The sequence below is a fragment of the Mytilus californianus genome, unplaced genomic scaffold (assembly GCF_021869535.1).
Source record: "Mytilus californianus isolate M0D057914Y unplaced genomic scaffold, xbMytCali1.0.p SCAF_15, whole genome shotgun sequence".
NCBI lineage: Eukaryota > Metazoa > Mollusca > Bivalvia > Mytilida > Mytilidae > Mytilus > Mytilus californianus.
This window is the reverse complement of record NW_026262637.1, coordinates 20,096,639-20,112,811: the sequence shown is the minus strand read 5'-3', so window position 1 is coordinate 20,112,811 and position 16,173 is coordinate 20,096,639. Positions and strand designations below refer to the sequence as shown.

The following is a 16,173-nucleotide window of genomic DNA, read 5'->3' as shown; positions in this document are numbered from 1 at the left end:
AATATGACAGGATAAAATATAATGGATGTCAGTCAGATTTTTTCCCCTGTTTAGCAGGTGTAAGACAGGGGGAGAATTTATCGCCTTTTTGGTTTTCAATTTTTCTTAATGACTTAGAAGACTACTTTAAGAGTCTAGATGGGATTCCACTAGAAACTGTAAAAGAGAAGTTTCAAAGTGAATTGCACATATTTTTTGAATTATTTGTTATATTATATGCAGATGATACTGTAATTTTATCTGAAACAGAAGAAGGTATGCAGCGATCACTAAACATTTTTCAGTTATATTGTGAAAAGTGGAAATTAGAAGTAAATTTAAATAAAACAAAGGTTATGATTTTTAGAAAGAGGAAAAGTAAAAAGAAATTTAAATTTTTATTACAAGACAAAGAACTTGAGATTGTTAAAAAAATTTCTTATTTAGGTGTTATCTTTAAATATAACGGTACTTTTTTAGATACCAAAAAGAAACTTATTGATCAAGCACAAAAATGGATGCATTTTATACATAGAATTGTTAGAAACGAAAACATTCCTATAGATTTGCAACTGAAATTATTTGATTCCATGATAGAACCAATTCTTTTATATGATTCTGAAGTTTGGGGTTTTGAGAATTTGAAAATTACTGAACAGATGCATTTGAAATATTGCAAAAGAATTTTAAAAGTTCGAAATACTACACCCAATTTTATGGTGTATGGAGAATTGGGAAGATTTCCTTTGCAAATTCGAGTTAAATGTAGAATGATTTCGTATTGGTGTAAAGTTGTAAACAATAGCAGTAAACTCAGTACTGCTTTGTACAGGCTGATGTTATCATTGAAGAATCATGGTCATTATGTTTTCAAATGGATTGATTCTGTAGAATCAATATTTAACAACACTGGTCTGGGATATATTTTCATGAATCAAATTGGCTTTTGTGATAAAAATTATCTCGATCGAATATTGAGTGATCAGTTTATTACCTCATGGTTTGGCGATATAGAAAATTCATCTCGGGGACAATTTTATGGGACATTTAAAAAGGACTTTGGATTAGAAAAATATCTGATCAGACTATCTGAACAGAACAGAGGGTGGGTAACTAAATTAAGGACATCGAACTTACGTTTTCCAATCGAGACAGGCCGTTGGCAAAATATACCTAGACCAGAGAGAATATGTACTTTATGTCATAAATTTGTTGGTGATGAATTTCATATTTTATTTGTATGTCAACATGATTCTATTGTTAATTATAGAAACCAATACTTACCTAGATAGTATACTATTAATCCGCAATACATTAAAATGGAAGGATTATTGTCCATATGTAATATGGAAGTCTACAAACGACTATCATTTTTTATTAAGAAAATTGCTTGTTTATTCTAAAATATTTACAAATGTATTTCTATGTGTTTAAAAAGTACTGCATGCTCATTTCGTCATTCAATTGTTTATGTATTATACTTTGACCTCGTGTTACACATTTATGTGTCTGAGCGTTATCAAACATCTTGAAATCTTGATTAAATAAGTTTTTTAGATCTCAACCGTCGAACTATTTTATTCCAGTTATTGTGGTGTTGGCGTTTATTTAAAAAAAATTATAATCAGCGACGACAAGAAAAATAGCGGTTAGTGAAAGAGGCCAAATCAATTGGAAATATATAGTTTTAATAAAAATAAAAAAGGCTGTATACCTACATAATGGAATCAAATAATCTTCTATTCATTTGAACAAATGCGTTTTTATCCTTGATTATATAAAATTTTTATTATTATCAGTTCTTGCTCTTGTATATATTTTGATTCAATTGTAATTCGACAACATTGTGTTTATCAATTTAAATTCGCATTTTCATTCCAAAATATTTTGTTTTCCGTTTCAAGCTGTAGGACTTCGATGTAATGTAGTATTGGTTTTTCTGTAATATGTTTTTGTTTAAATATACAACTTCTCGATATCAATAAAAAATTAGCTGTTATTCAAACTTTCTTAATATATATATCTAACTTTATTATAAAGATTTGTCTTCATAAAAAAATCGTGGTCTATAGCAATATTCTTTTACAAATGTTTTACTTGTTTCAAATAAGATAGCTAATGAATACATAATCTCTATCATTTATAGATAAACCTTATTATTCTCATTTTGGTGTTGAGAACAATGTTCGCCACTCATGCAATGATGGACAAGACAACCAAAGAACGAGCAAAGTAGGTTACTAAACATGTTCGTGCTTAGGATCTGAGATATATATAGGAATTTTACATCCAATTGAAACAAGTTCATTAAATATTGATATTTGAGTAATATAGAATTAAACTATAAGATTCAAACATTCATTAGTTGCCGTGTCCGCTCTTAAGAAATTCTTTCCATAACCATAAAGAAAATCTTTAAGCTGGATGAAATCATCTCTACAACCGTTTATTGACTTTGGGCTTAAATACATGTATCTTGCATCTTTTAAGTTTTACTATGATAAAATGTTATTTCCATTCCAGAGCTGGAATAAGGAGTTTGTGTGTTATATTACCATTGTTTGGTGTCACATGGGTCCTAGGTGTGTTCTCCGTTAATGAGGATACGGTTGTGTTCCAATATTTGTTTGCAGTGTTTAACTCTTTACAGGTAAATTCATTAGGTCTGCGGTTTGATATATAACAAATCCAAAAGAAATATTTCAGATTAACTTGTAAACTCATTTGAAATACCATGCTAATAATTTTGTACGACATTCGATTTTCGTCTTCAGTTAGTGCTCGAATTAAAATAGTTGAAAGCCCAAATTAAGCACGAAGTAGAAATGTAAGAGTTACACATTATCTTTTAACAAAAAAAATTCAATTTAGTTATACAATATATGATAAATGTGTAAAATAAAACACAGGTGTGCAAATGCTTCGATCTTTTTTACTATAGGAAATATTAATAGTATGATTGCTAATGAGACAATATCCATAGACAACAGGACAAAGAATGTTGGATATCGAATAAATAGATACCAACATTGTCATGTCTAAGACAACAGATTTTGCATTATAAAATCCAATTTATTGACAAAAGAAAGGTTTGTGGTCTTGGTTTTTTTAATTTTTTTTTAATTATAAACTTTATTGGCTTTTCAAGGTAATAGATCGTCTCGGACGTTTATATGAAATGTATAAAACAAAACGTATATCAAACAGTATGTGAAAGTCATAAAAAATAATTTACAAATTTCTTGTTAGTAGAAATTATTCAAATAAATGTCGTAGTTTCTAGAGGGAAATACATGCTTTGTCCCAGGAAAAACCAAAAAGGTTATGAATAATTAAATGAAAATTGAAAGCATGTGTAATTAATTTCCTTAAACATTGATGTTAAAATCGAACGATTCATTTTTCGATAACATAAAATCGGTTTACCCCAAAATTTACGATAGAATCCGTCATATGCATTCGACGGAATAATGAAACATACTAATTCACGTTTTTTGAAACGGTTAAACGATGTGAACTACAGTCAGCGATGTCTATTTGACGTTTTAAAATGACAATTAGTGAATGTCGTCGAGTGTAGTGTAATGTGTGGATTGGGAGCACATGTCCTGTATTCCGTGAATCTTTATTGAATAACATGTTCACATCATTGTATGTCTTGTAAATGAAAATAAAACCTTATAAATGTTAAGCGTTCGAAGTTCTTTTCTGGATTTTCTTATATCAGGAACGGTCAAAGCTAAAAAAAAAATGAAAAGCCAAGGACGTGTAAGAACCGAAACACATGTGGAGCTATATGACCAAAAGGGACATAAAAAACAGATATTTAAAAGATTAACTTTGCCTGAGGGAGTTGTAACATACTTGAATTAATAAATACTCTGGAATTTGAAGCAATCTTTTAAGATCTTTTTTATCTTATGATTTCAGGGATTTTTCATATTCCTATTTCATACAGTTTTAAACCAACAGATTCGAGAAGGAATACAAACGATGCGAGTAAAGAAAGCTGATAAATCATCAATTTACTCAAAACAAAGCTCACAAGTTAGTATGTCTTCTACAATTTACTGAAAACAGAGCTCACAAGTTAGAAAATTATTCGACAATTCACTCAAAACAAAGCTCATAAGTTAATATTTATTCTACAATTTACTGAAAACAAAGCTCACAAGTTAGTATTCTTTTTATAATTTACTCAAAAAAATCTCACAAGTTAGTATTTATTAGAACATACTCACCCCTTCTCGTCCAATGAAAAGTCAGTTTTTCCCTCTAATTTTCATAGTACATGGCTTTCCATGCATTATGTCTAGGTTAGTATATACCTTTTCATAGACTATCCAATTTAGCACATATTTACAACTCGAGTAATCTTTAAATTGGTCTATTGATAGTTTAGTTTGGCTGACTACTTGTATCACAGGTTTGTAAAACGGAGCTCATTAACGAAGTTTTGTAAATCTACTCACTAGTATCATTGTAAAATATGTTATTTCAAAAGGCCCTTCACTCCAGAATGAAAAGATGGTAGCTGTTGGTGTAAGTATGTATATTGATATAAAGCGGTGTTTTACTATACATGTTCTTCTTACATGGTAAGATGACCAAATAAATTGACCAAAAGCAGGCAATAATTAAATTGCAGTGGAAGCTTTACATGTTTTGAAAACATTTTGTAATTTCACAGTAAAACTAAAGCTATAATAAATTTGAAACATATAGATAGTTTGTCCCCATAGATATAGTCTAGCAGATAGGCATTAAAAAGCAACTGCCAATAAATCAGAGATTTTAGGTTTTGTGTTTTTTATTCTTTTTGTTTCTTATTTCAAAGTAAAAACTAAAAGATTTATCAGAATATGTTTATATATATATATATATATATAGGTGGCACATTATCTTCAGACATAATCACAGTTTTTCAATTCATGACATCGTCCTGAACATGCATGAAATATTTGCCACTGGAAATTAAGCAACCAATAATCAATAAATCAATCAATTCATGACGAAATGGATCACCTTCCTTGAGAAATTTTAAAAAATTATCACCAAGTTGCTTTAATTTCCCTTCACAAGGTTTCATAGTACACACTTTTTTGTGTACAAAGTAATTGCATGGATGATACATTATCATAATTTTGAGATATCGTTGTACTCTAATCAAGGTATAAAGAACCATATGTATTACCCTTTATTTAAATGAAAGAAATTTGCAATTGTCAAAAACATTTTTTAGATCCAAAGATTTTAATAGCAGGATATTTAAAAATCAACGTGAAAACTAATTACAAACTATTTAATTTAATTTGGAACACATCATTTTATTTCAAAATAGCCAGTGGCAATTTTTGTTTTAAATATCTTGATTACGATGCAATGAAATCTTACCCTTGTGGTCATTCGTGCGTAGTTACTTAGTACACGGGAAAAGTATGTACTATGAAAATTAGAAGGCAAATATAAGCAATTTGATTGGACGAGAAGTTGTAAGTATGTGCTAAAAATGCTATACATGGATGACTTTTCATTGTAGATGAATTATGAAAGTGAACTCTTAAGAACTACACTAACGAAGTGTACAATCCCCTGAGGCATTTTCCTTGGGAAAATAGCTTACTTATTAAAGATGAAAGAGAAAAGAATAAAAAAAAAATTTTTTTTTTTAATTTTGCAAATGTTTATATATTTTGTATTGGTACACATATATATGATAAACAAAAAATGAATTGGGGTAAAGATGTAGGTAAAATAATATCTATTCAATTTATATACCTGACATTCGAGTCAATTTTTTTTTCTTTCAAAAAAACAATGTCAGACTGCTGATATATAAAGCAAAGGATTTTTTTTTTTGAAAAACACAATACATGTCCATTTATCAATAAAAAGTAAGCATCTAATGTTGAATGGTCTGAATTTAGATATTTATACAGCGAGTTTTATAATTATAAAAAAAAATCAAATTTCAAAAAGCGGATTTCTATGACATTGTGTACTTTTAAAAAAAAATGAAGATATATAAGTATTCAATTTTACCTGAAGTAGAAGAAAAACTCAAATGTTTGAACAATTTATCCTTATTGTCCTCACAAACTATGTCAGTGCTATTTCATTGCATCCATTGAAATGATCATTACCTATGTTATACGTCTAGGTTAGTCTATGGAAAGGTACATACTATGAAATTTAGAGCGAGGGGCTTGCCCCGAGCTCTTAATTTCATAGTATATACCTTTTCATAGACTATCCAATTTAGCACATATTTACAACTCGAGTAATCTTTTAATTGGTCTATTGATAGTTTATTTTGGCTGACTACTTGTATCACATGTGTTTGTAAAACGGAGCTCATTAACGAAGTTTTGTAAATCTACTCACTAGTATCATTGTAAAATATGTGATTTCAAAAGGCCCTTCACTCCAGAATGAAAAGATGGTAGCTGCTGGTGTAAGTATGTATACTGATATAAAGCGGTGTTTTACTATACATGTTCTTCTTACATGGTAAGATGACAAAATAAATTGACTAAAAGCCGGCAATAATTAAATTGCAGTGGAAGCTTTACATGTTTTGAAAACATTTTTTAATTTCACAGTAAAACTAAAGCTATAATAAATTTGAAACATATAGATAGTTTGTCCCCATAGATATAGTCTAGCAGATAGGCATTAAAAAGCAACTACCAATAGATCAGAGATTATAGGTTTTGTGTTTTGTGTTTTTTTTTATTATCTCAAAGTAAAAACTAAAAGATTTATCAGAATATGTTTATATATATATAGGTGGCACTTTATCTTCAGACATAATCACAGTTTTTCAATTCATGACATCGTCCTAAACATGCATGAAATATTTGCCACTGGACAGTAAGCAACCAATAATCAATAAATCAATCAATTCATGACGAAATAGATCACCTTCCTTAAGAAAGTTTAAAAAATTATCACCAAGTTGCTTTAATTTTCCTTCACAAGGTTTCATAGTACACACTTTTCTGTGTACAAAGTATCTGCATGGATGATACATTATCATAATTTTAAGATATCGTTGTACTCTAATCAAGGTATAAAGAACCATATGTATTACCCTTTATTTAAATGATAAAATTTGCAATTGTCAAAAACATTTTTTAGATCCAAAGATTTTAATAGCAGGATATTTATAAATCAACGTGAAAACTAATTACAAACTATTTAATTTAATTTGGGACACAGCATTTTATTTCAAAATAGCCAGTGGCAATTTTTGTTTTAAATATCTTGATTACGATACAATGAAATCTTACCCTTGTGGTCATTCATGCGTAGTTACTTAGTACACAGGAAAAGTATGTACTATGAAAATTAGAAGGTAAATATAAGCAATTTGATTGGACGAGAAGTTGTAAGTATGTGCTAAATTCACTTTATTATAAAAAGTGAACTCTTATTTAGGTTTGAATATTACAATGGGAAAGGATAATTTTGTAAGGTCACTCGAAAGTGTGAATATGTTCTAAATTGGTCAGACAATACTTGGCCTTGGGCTTTAAATCTTCATAAAACATGACCAAGTATTGTCTAACCTATAATTCGACAATTTATTCCAAACAAAGCTCACAAGTTAGTATTTATTCTACAATTCAGTTTGTCATGCGTAAATGAATGATAAATGATGATTGGGTTTAAATAATTTAGGCGGTGTTCGTTTCAACTGGAATTGTACAACACTATTAGCTAAAGAAAACATGGAGATCATTTGGTTATTTGTGTCATTGAGTTGTTGTCTCTTTTTGTTATAACCAGGCATGAGGCGGGGTATACAGTGACGTATATTCCAGTCCGTTCGTCCGTCTGTCAATTTTTTGTTTCGGGATGATACGAAGAGTTATGTATAGTTTGACAAAACGTTTTGAAATTAATATACTATGTCATGGACCATAAAGTACAGGGAAAGTTAAATATTGATGGTTTTCACATTTACCTTTCAAGATTTATTTCCTTTCGTTGTCTTTAAACAATATCACGAACCATAGTATACAGGTCAGGTTGGACATTTACCATTTTAGAGTTATGCTGCGGATGGTGATATCAACTAAGTGTAGTTTATATTTACATTTTCCTATAACAGGTTAAAGCCATTACCATATGTCGAGCTTAAATTGCTATCAGTCGCCATTGATTATGTATGAATTCATACAGAAAATACTAATTATATGATTTCTGCATTTTATTTCAAACTTTATCACAGACAAACTAATATTGTATAATTAGCGGCAATCATTTCCAGTTGTTTACAACCTGGAATAACCAAACTCAATGGAAATTGGGCTCTAAATATCATGGGATAAAAGGGAACAGTTTTTTCTACTTAGATGGCTTCCCTAAGATTGAAAGATGATGTTTTACAAAAATTAACATATTGAACAAATAGACCAGTCAGAAGTTTCACTATAGAACAACTGCCGATAACAGAAATTTTCTTGATTGTATGCGTGTAAAGATCGAATACTGTCCTTGTTTGTCTTCAGAAAACTACAAGAGAAAGTTTTGTTACTTCCACCAGTGAGTCACAAAGAGACTCGTCGGGTAAGGTTTACGATAAGAAAGCAATATGCTATTTGCCTTTCAAACATTATTTGAAAAATAAAGGAATATACCAAGGGGCATTTAAACATCAAACGTCGAAAGAACAGAAAACTTCATGCTCAAAAGAAAAAGATAATGAAACAAACAAAATTAACAAAATACTTTATAGATAATTAAATATTCAGTGTTCATTACATGCAAATGCGGTAGTTCGTTTGATTGGTTAACAACTAGGAGAGGAGAAAAGGCTTTTGGCTATAACATATCCGGGGTCATCTGTGACACAGATACTTCGCACATGTAACTGTCTAGCAAATCATGGTGTTAAACTTTCGAAAAGATAACATTGAATATTTTCCAATTACCGACTTTGTTTCGAAATATAAAATATTTCATAAAAGAAGACAACTCTTAGTTAGGGCAGACTTTAAATGCAATTCAACTATTTTGCAATACTCGGAAACTTGTTTTAATTTTTGGAAAACATTCTTAAATCAGAATTTTAATAATGGCACATTAAACATCTATGTAAGACATATGGTATATAATTGTTAGCATTTTTAACATGGGATTCGGTTACTTCTTTTTTTACAGAATCATCTAGCATTTTGAGAGCAAGCAAATTTGATGAAAGTCTGGTCACAAGTATTGAGAATAATAAACATGTCAATCAAAATAGCCTTAAAGGGGATAACGGCATAGCACCAGAAAACTATTCAAAAACCACAAAAGATGTGCACGGACCTGTCAAAGCTGATAATGGAAAACAAACTAGTGTTCAGAACAAATCGAAATCAGACGGAGGTAACAGAAAGGTAGATTATTTTAAAGATATGTATGAATTTATTAGATGTAACAATGAAATTGATTGATTCTGAATGCAAATTAATTCAATTACAAGTCTGGATGGAAACTGGAAACTTAGATCTGATTATTTAATGCCATTCAACATGTCATGTAAGTCATTAAAAAGCCGAAGAAGTAGAGGAACAATCATTGCCTCTTAAAGATAGGCGAAAGATACCAAAGGGACATTCAAACTCATAAGTCGAAAATAAACTGACAACGCCATGACTAAAAAAGAAAAAGACCAACAGACAAACAACAGTACACAAAACACAAGACTGAGCAACACGAACCCCATTAAGTGTTCTTTATATACCAGTGACATAATTGGCTTTCTTACATTAAAATACCAGTTTATAAGTATTTAATTTGATTATAAAAACAAATATAAAAAATTATCATTACTTTCTTAGCACCAACAATCTAATGACAACAAAGATGTTGTCTTAAGACGATCCCAAACCGTTGCATCAGGAAAACAGAGCCAAGACGGAGGGAAAATTCACAAGAAAGACCAAAGAAGAAGCCAATACAACAGCCGCCCTGAAAGCATCAGTGTGTATTATTTTGATAATCCCGTCATGTCAAATGATCAGACCAGGCGGCCTGCTGTGGAAAATCCTTCTTCCACATTCGAAAATGAGCGACAAAGAATACCAGATGAAATTCAGGGTCAAAGAGGCAACAAAATAAGGTGGTCGGCTGACTGTTAAGTTAAACAGTGACGTGAAGTAATCTAGTGAATTTGAACATGTTCATATCAAATATATCTTATATAGCCGGAATATTATTTTTTTACAGTTAAACATTGGCATAAGATATAGACATACATGAAAAAAAATATAAAATCGATTTTTCAAATAGCCAATGAATATCGAAAAATTGACCTATTCATGTCATCTTCTAAATATATGTTATAAAGATACTGATTATATATTGAGCAGCAATTTAAATCTAATTAAACAGAACTGTACATAGCAGTGGTCTATGTGACTAATAAAAGGCAAGTCTTCTTTATAAAAGATGTAAATCAAAAAAGAAAACATTAGTGTTGTTCTAAATGACTGTCGGGCATTTCTTTGTTGTTCAACTTGGCCCATTCTTTTATCTTCAAAACAAGTTCACATTTGAGTAGCAGCTGATATTTTACAATCTATGTTTTTATTTTATTTTATTTTTAATTTTTTTTTTTGCTAACCATTAAATATTATATATTGTACTTTAGATCAATTTATTTTATCGTATAAAAAGATAACTTTTACTTCCAAAACACAACACGACTTAAAGCCAAAAGAAAAGTAAAACTCAATGGTTCATTTATGATGTGATAATAAACATTTGCAAATGCTATGTTCTTACAGAACTATGTTAACTACTGAAACACAAAACAGTTCTTTTTAATATTTGACATTTGATTTTTCCCCTGTTTGTACTAAAATAACCTTATATGTTACTTACTAACCGCTGATGTATTCCCCTTGTCTTGATAAGTAAATGACACTTTATCATTATCTTTTTACGCGACTTTTCGAAAATCAAAATAATCAGGTATCTAAGCAGATATATTGTCTCACGTTACTTCTCCCCTAAGAACTCTATAATATAGCATTCTATATGTTCTTGCTATATTGAGTTTACATATGGAGGATTTACTACTGTGCGAAAAATATGTTCTAGAATCTGATCGTTTAGGAAAGCCGAATAGCTACCTCAGAGTGCCTTTCCATTTTTATCATGCTACTTTTGGTGCATTTAAATTTCTCATTTGCTAGTTTTCAGTTTAAAAAAAACATTTTAATTTTTTTTTATTTGTAGGACAATCGATTTATGCATTTTATAAACGATTTTACAACTTTGTGTGTATATACATATATTTTTTTAATAAATCAAACATACTCGTTTTTTACACCATTATGTATCTCTTCAAGTTTTTATTTTCTAACTTTTATACAACCAATATACCTGGTGATATTATTCAATTTCCTAACGGCATTATCGTATACTCAATTGTGTTCAGTTTATTATATATCTTTGTATACATTTATTGCTAGTTATTTCATATATGTTAACACAATTATTATATTTTATTCAATAAAAAAATAGTAACATTTCATTCATGTTCTTTGGTGGTATACCTGTTCATATCCTGAAAAACAGAACGCACATTGTATTTTGTAGAAAATAACTGTCAAGTTGTTGCTAAATTGTATCCGTCTTAAAATATTTTAGTATAAATGCTGTTCCAGACAGAAAAAAAATCTTACAAAATAACTTCAAAAAATATTTTTTATTAATATCACTACATCGCACGATCGTGTAACTCAACTCTACTAGAAATTACTTAACAATTGCTATATTTATATTGTCCCTGTTTTATGCATATTTGACAGTCATGGCTTGAAGAAGCATGGTATATAACAAGAGACAAATCATAACCATAAGTCAAAGAAACAGTTTCCAAAATAATAACGACGAAATAGTAAACAAAAAACTTATGACGGAACACCATCTTTCTACATTATCTAGCTTGTAATAAATTCTTAGATTCTCCGTTGATGAATCTAAAAATTATTCGAAAACTTAAGTTCAAACTCCCTAAGGCAAAGTTGACCTGATATAAATTTGTCTATAATTCTTCTTACGTCCCTGTTTATCATAGGTCTTTACGTGTTATGTACTGGTATATCACTGCTTTTAAACTATTGGTTTTGTTCGTTCCTGACGGAGATGAATCCAGAAAAACGGTTTGGACGAAACAAATTTATTCAGAAGTGTAATATTATCTAGCACTGGGTCATTACCACAGCTGGTGACCTGTTATTCACCAAGGGTATGGTCAGTTCAGTAATTAATAAGTTCTTGGTACAAATATGATATATAACATACCTTTCTCAAATTCGCCTTAATTTTAAAAATTATTGAGAGACTTACGCTTCAACTCCCTCAGGCAAAGTTGAGTTATGTGGATTTTTCTTTTCTTTTCATGTACCTTTTGTTCATATAGCTGTTAACGTGATCAAAAAGTAAAATCACAAAAATACTGAACTCCGAGGAAAATTCAAAAAGGAAAGTCCCCAATCAAATGGCAAAATCAAAAAAACACTTACTTTTACGTCCTTGCTTTTAATGTTTGGGGTTTTTACGGTTCCTAATGAAGGTAATAAAGAAAAGCGATTCAATTGCAACACATTTATAAAGTGCTATTTTCATTGACACTATAATCATACTGTTGCTGACTATTCATTGTGTCTAGTATATTTGGTGAATTTATATTAGTTTTCAGTGTACCTATTTATTATTTTAAAGAAGACTAGGCCGCTTTGTTCTTATTCTTTCTTCCGGTCCTTTTTTATGAAATTTGTTTCCACCTGCATTGCTGATGCCGGTTCTGGGTGTAATCTTTTTTGGAGAAAACACTATGGTATGGTGATTCATTGCATATAAATTTCTTTAAGAATTCTTACAGTAACACTGTACATTCTTTAAAAAGATATTATTTCGAATTGCATTACTTATATCTGTACGTGGTTGTGTCTCGGTTGTGTTGTCTATGATACGGACAACTTAGATTTCACTGATTTTCTTAACAGATTTTTAGTATACTTATATGTAACATTTTTTATTCTATTGGCCAGGACTAAAAAAAGTGAGATTTGAGTGTTCAATGATACTTATTCAAAACGGTTCGTTTGCCTGTCCAAAGTCAGGAACCTTGTCCGTGGTTGTTAAATAGAAAAAAATAAGATGTGGTATAATTGCCAATGAGACAACTCTCCACAAGAGACCAAATCACACAGAAATTAACAACTATAGGTCACCGTACGTAGTATATTTTAATATTCTGCCCTTAAAATGTGTAAATGGAAGTCTTTCGGAGTTTCACTCTTTTAAATTTATTTTAAATTTTTTTGATTTTTTTTTAGAGCTTTTTCTTGATATAGACATATTTGCATCGTTAGAGACAATATGTTGACCTTTAGATATCTTTTCACCATGAAATGTGTCATTTCTGTTATTTCTATATATTTTTTCATGAATCTACATTGTTGGAAACGTTTCTATATGAAATGTTTAAAAGGGTGTGATTTCATTGTCATCGGCTCAGTCCTAAAAGGATTCTTTAATTATATAGGATTGTTTTGTTCATATGTGTATTGCTCTTCCATACTTTCTTTATATAGGCAGATTGAAGCAAATAAATGTTACATGAATATGCAAACCTCCATGCATGGGAGATTGACCACTTGAGACATGTTATTATACCAAAACATGCGTATTGATAGTATCAAATACCGAGCTGTAGTTCAAACTGTGAAAAAGTACTAGCGAGAAAATATATTTATCTTAAAATATTTTCTGACATAATTTTAAAGTGCTGTTGACACATTTTGGAAAAAAATACAATATGCCATACTCTAAAATCGTCTACTCAACTTAAAAGATAGCCTTTTTAAAATGTTGACCATAAATTTCTAGCAGCTCGATCAACGCAGTGAGTGACCAAAACATTGAAATATCAAGCAATTTTGCGTTTCCTTCAATTTCCACAACAACAAAAAACCATTGGTGGCCTTCGGCTGTTGTCTGCTCTATGGTCGGGTTGTTGTCTCTTTGACACATTCCCCATTTCCATTCTCAATTTTATGAATGCAGTTAAAGATACAAATTAAGTTAAAAATTCGTTAGACAGCAAACAAAATTGATTTGGTTTTCTACTCATCAACCATAACAAATACAAAAACATAGCATATTTCCATAGTACGCGCCGCATTTCAATAGTTCAGCGCTATAAGCACACAACAAAGGTTTGCGTAAATAAACTCTTCATAGATACCAGGATTGAAATTTTGTATTTGCGCCAGACGCGCGTTTCGTCTACAAAAGACTCATCAGTGACGCTAGAATCAACAAAAGTAAAAAAAACTAAATAAAGTACGAAGTTGAAGAGCATTGAGGACTAAAACTTCCTAAAAGTTTTGCCAAATAGAGCTAAGGTAATCTATTCCTGAGGTAGAAAAGCCTTAGTACTTCAAAAATGTAAAGTTTTGTAAACAGTTAATTTATAATTATGACCATATCAATGATAATTCATGTCAAAATAAATAAATTGGTTTGCGGCTGATTAACTGTTTCTTTTTGATGCATCGAACTATCATAATCTGGTAACCAAATGGGATTGCAAAATGAATTTCGTTTTGGTGAATCGATGTTTATTTTAGTTTAATTCGGTAGTACGGGTGTCCCTCGATCACGACATTTTTGTACAAAATAATTACAAAAATAGACGGAATGGATTAAGTCGAAAGTTGTCTATACAGTATAGAAATTTTATTAAGCTTTTATTATTTTTCATTGGTATGATAGGCGTAGTTTTTGTAAAGTCTGGATTGGAATCTCATCAGTCACAGCCGCATGCTTTTTCTACATTGAATTTGGTATTGATTGATATGATGTAAGTAAGATCTTTGCTTTTATGTAATGAATTCAATCGCAATCTGTAAGGATATGGCGTTTTAGATCTTAGGTCACACTCTAAAGCCGCCCCAATATTATGACAATAATATATGTTGTTAGACTAAATTTTAACAGACTGTCGGAATTCCAATGGGAACCAATTGTGCCCCTCTTCTTGCCGACTTGTTTCTTTATTATTATGAGGCTGACTTCATACAGGAACTTCTTAGGAAGAAAGATAAGAAGTTAGCAATATCCTTTAACTTTACGTTCCGCTACATAGATGATGTTCTCTCACTAAATAATACAAAATTTGGTGACTATGTTGAACGTATCTATCCCATCGAACTAGAGATAAAGGATACTACAGATACAGTTAAGTCTGCCTCATATCTTGACTTACATCTAGAAATTGACAATGAGGGTCGGTTGAAAACAAAACTTTACGACACAAGAGATGATTTCAGCTTCCCAATTGTGAACTTTCCATTTCTATGTAGCAAAATTCCAGCAGCGCCTGCATACGGAGTATATATCTCCCAATTGATACGATATCCCCGGGCTTGTATTTCTTATTATGATTTCCTTGATAGAGGATTGCTGCTCACAAGGAAGCTATTAAACCAAGAGTTCCAAATGGTGAAGTTGAAATCATCCCTTCGTAAATTTTACGGACGCCATCACGAGTTGGTTGACCGTTACGGAATAACAGTTTAACAGATGATATCGGATATGTTCCTTATGTCGTAACAACAATACCCTTCCCTTTTCACGAATGTGACCTACCGAATTACACTATTTACCGGATTTGTAATAACATAAGCAACACGACGGGTGCCACATGTGGAGCAGGATCTGCTTACCCTTCCGGGGCACCTGAGATCACCCCCAGTTTTTGGTGGGGTTTGTGTTGCTTAGTCTTTAGTTTTCTATGTTGTGTCATCTGTACTATTATTTGTCTGTTTGTCTTTTTATTTTTGACCATGGCGTTGTCAGTTTGTTTTCGATCTATGAGTTTGACTGTCCCTCTGGTATCTTTCGTCCCTCTTTTATTGTCATTGTGTGCTGCTTTCTTTAATTTAGAAATTTATCCTATTATAAAATCGGTTTTAATTTTTTTCTAAATAACTTTTTATGACAAAAATTGTATTGTGTAATCAAGGAACTATGATTATTGATGAAGTTCAAACATGCGTTCTACATTTTATACATATTAACACGCCAGATATTTGTATGAGTGTTATCAGTTATTTAAATGATAGGAACAAGGTTAAATTTTAGATCGTTCTATATATAAATACGGTATAAGTGTATAAACAA

The 16,173-nt window shown here is 30.6% G+C and overlaps 1 protein-coding gene across 1 annotated transcript in view; it reads left to right on the top strand.

Moving 5' to 3' along the window:
- Positions 1–11,510, top strand: part of LOC127725626 (adhesion G protein-coupled receptor L3-like) — a 48,686-nt gene extending 37,176 nt beyond the window's left edge. The window contains exons 23-28 of the mRNA XM_052232716.1: positions 2,126–2,211; positions 2,503–2,629; positions 3,910–4,026; positions 8,496–8,553; positions 9,148–9,368; positions 9,813–11,510. Coding sequence (XP_052088676.1) covers positions 2,126–2,211; positions 2,503–2,629; positions 3,910–4,026; positions 8,496–8,553; positions 9,148–9,368; positions 9,813–10,112 — 909 coding nt within the window. The 3' untranslated portion in view covers positions 10,113–11,510. The remainder of the gene's footprint in view (positions 1–2,125; positions 2,212–2,502; positions 2,630–3,909; positions 4,027–8,495; positions 8,554–9,147; positions 9,369–9,812) is intronic.
- Positions 11,511–16,173: the final 4,663 nt, after the last annotated feature.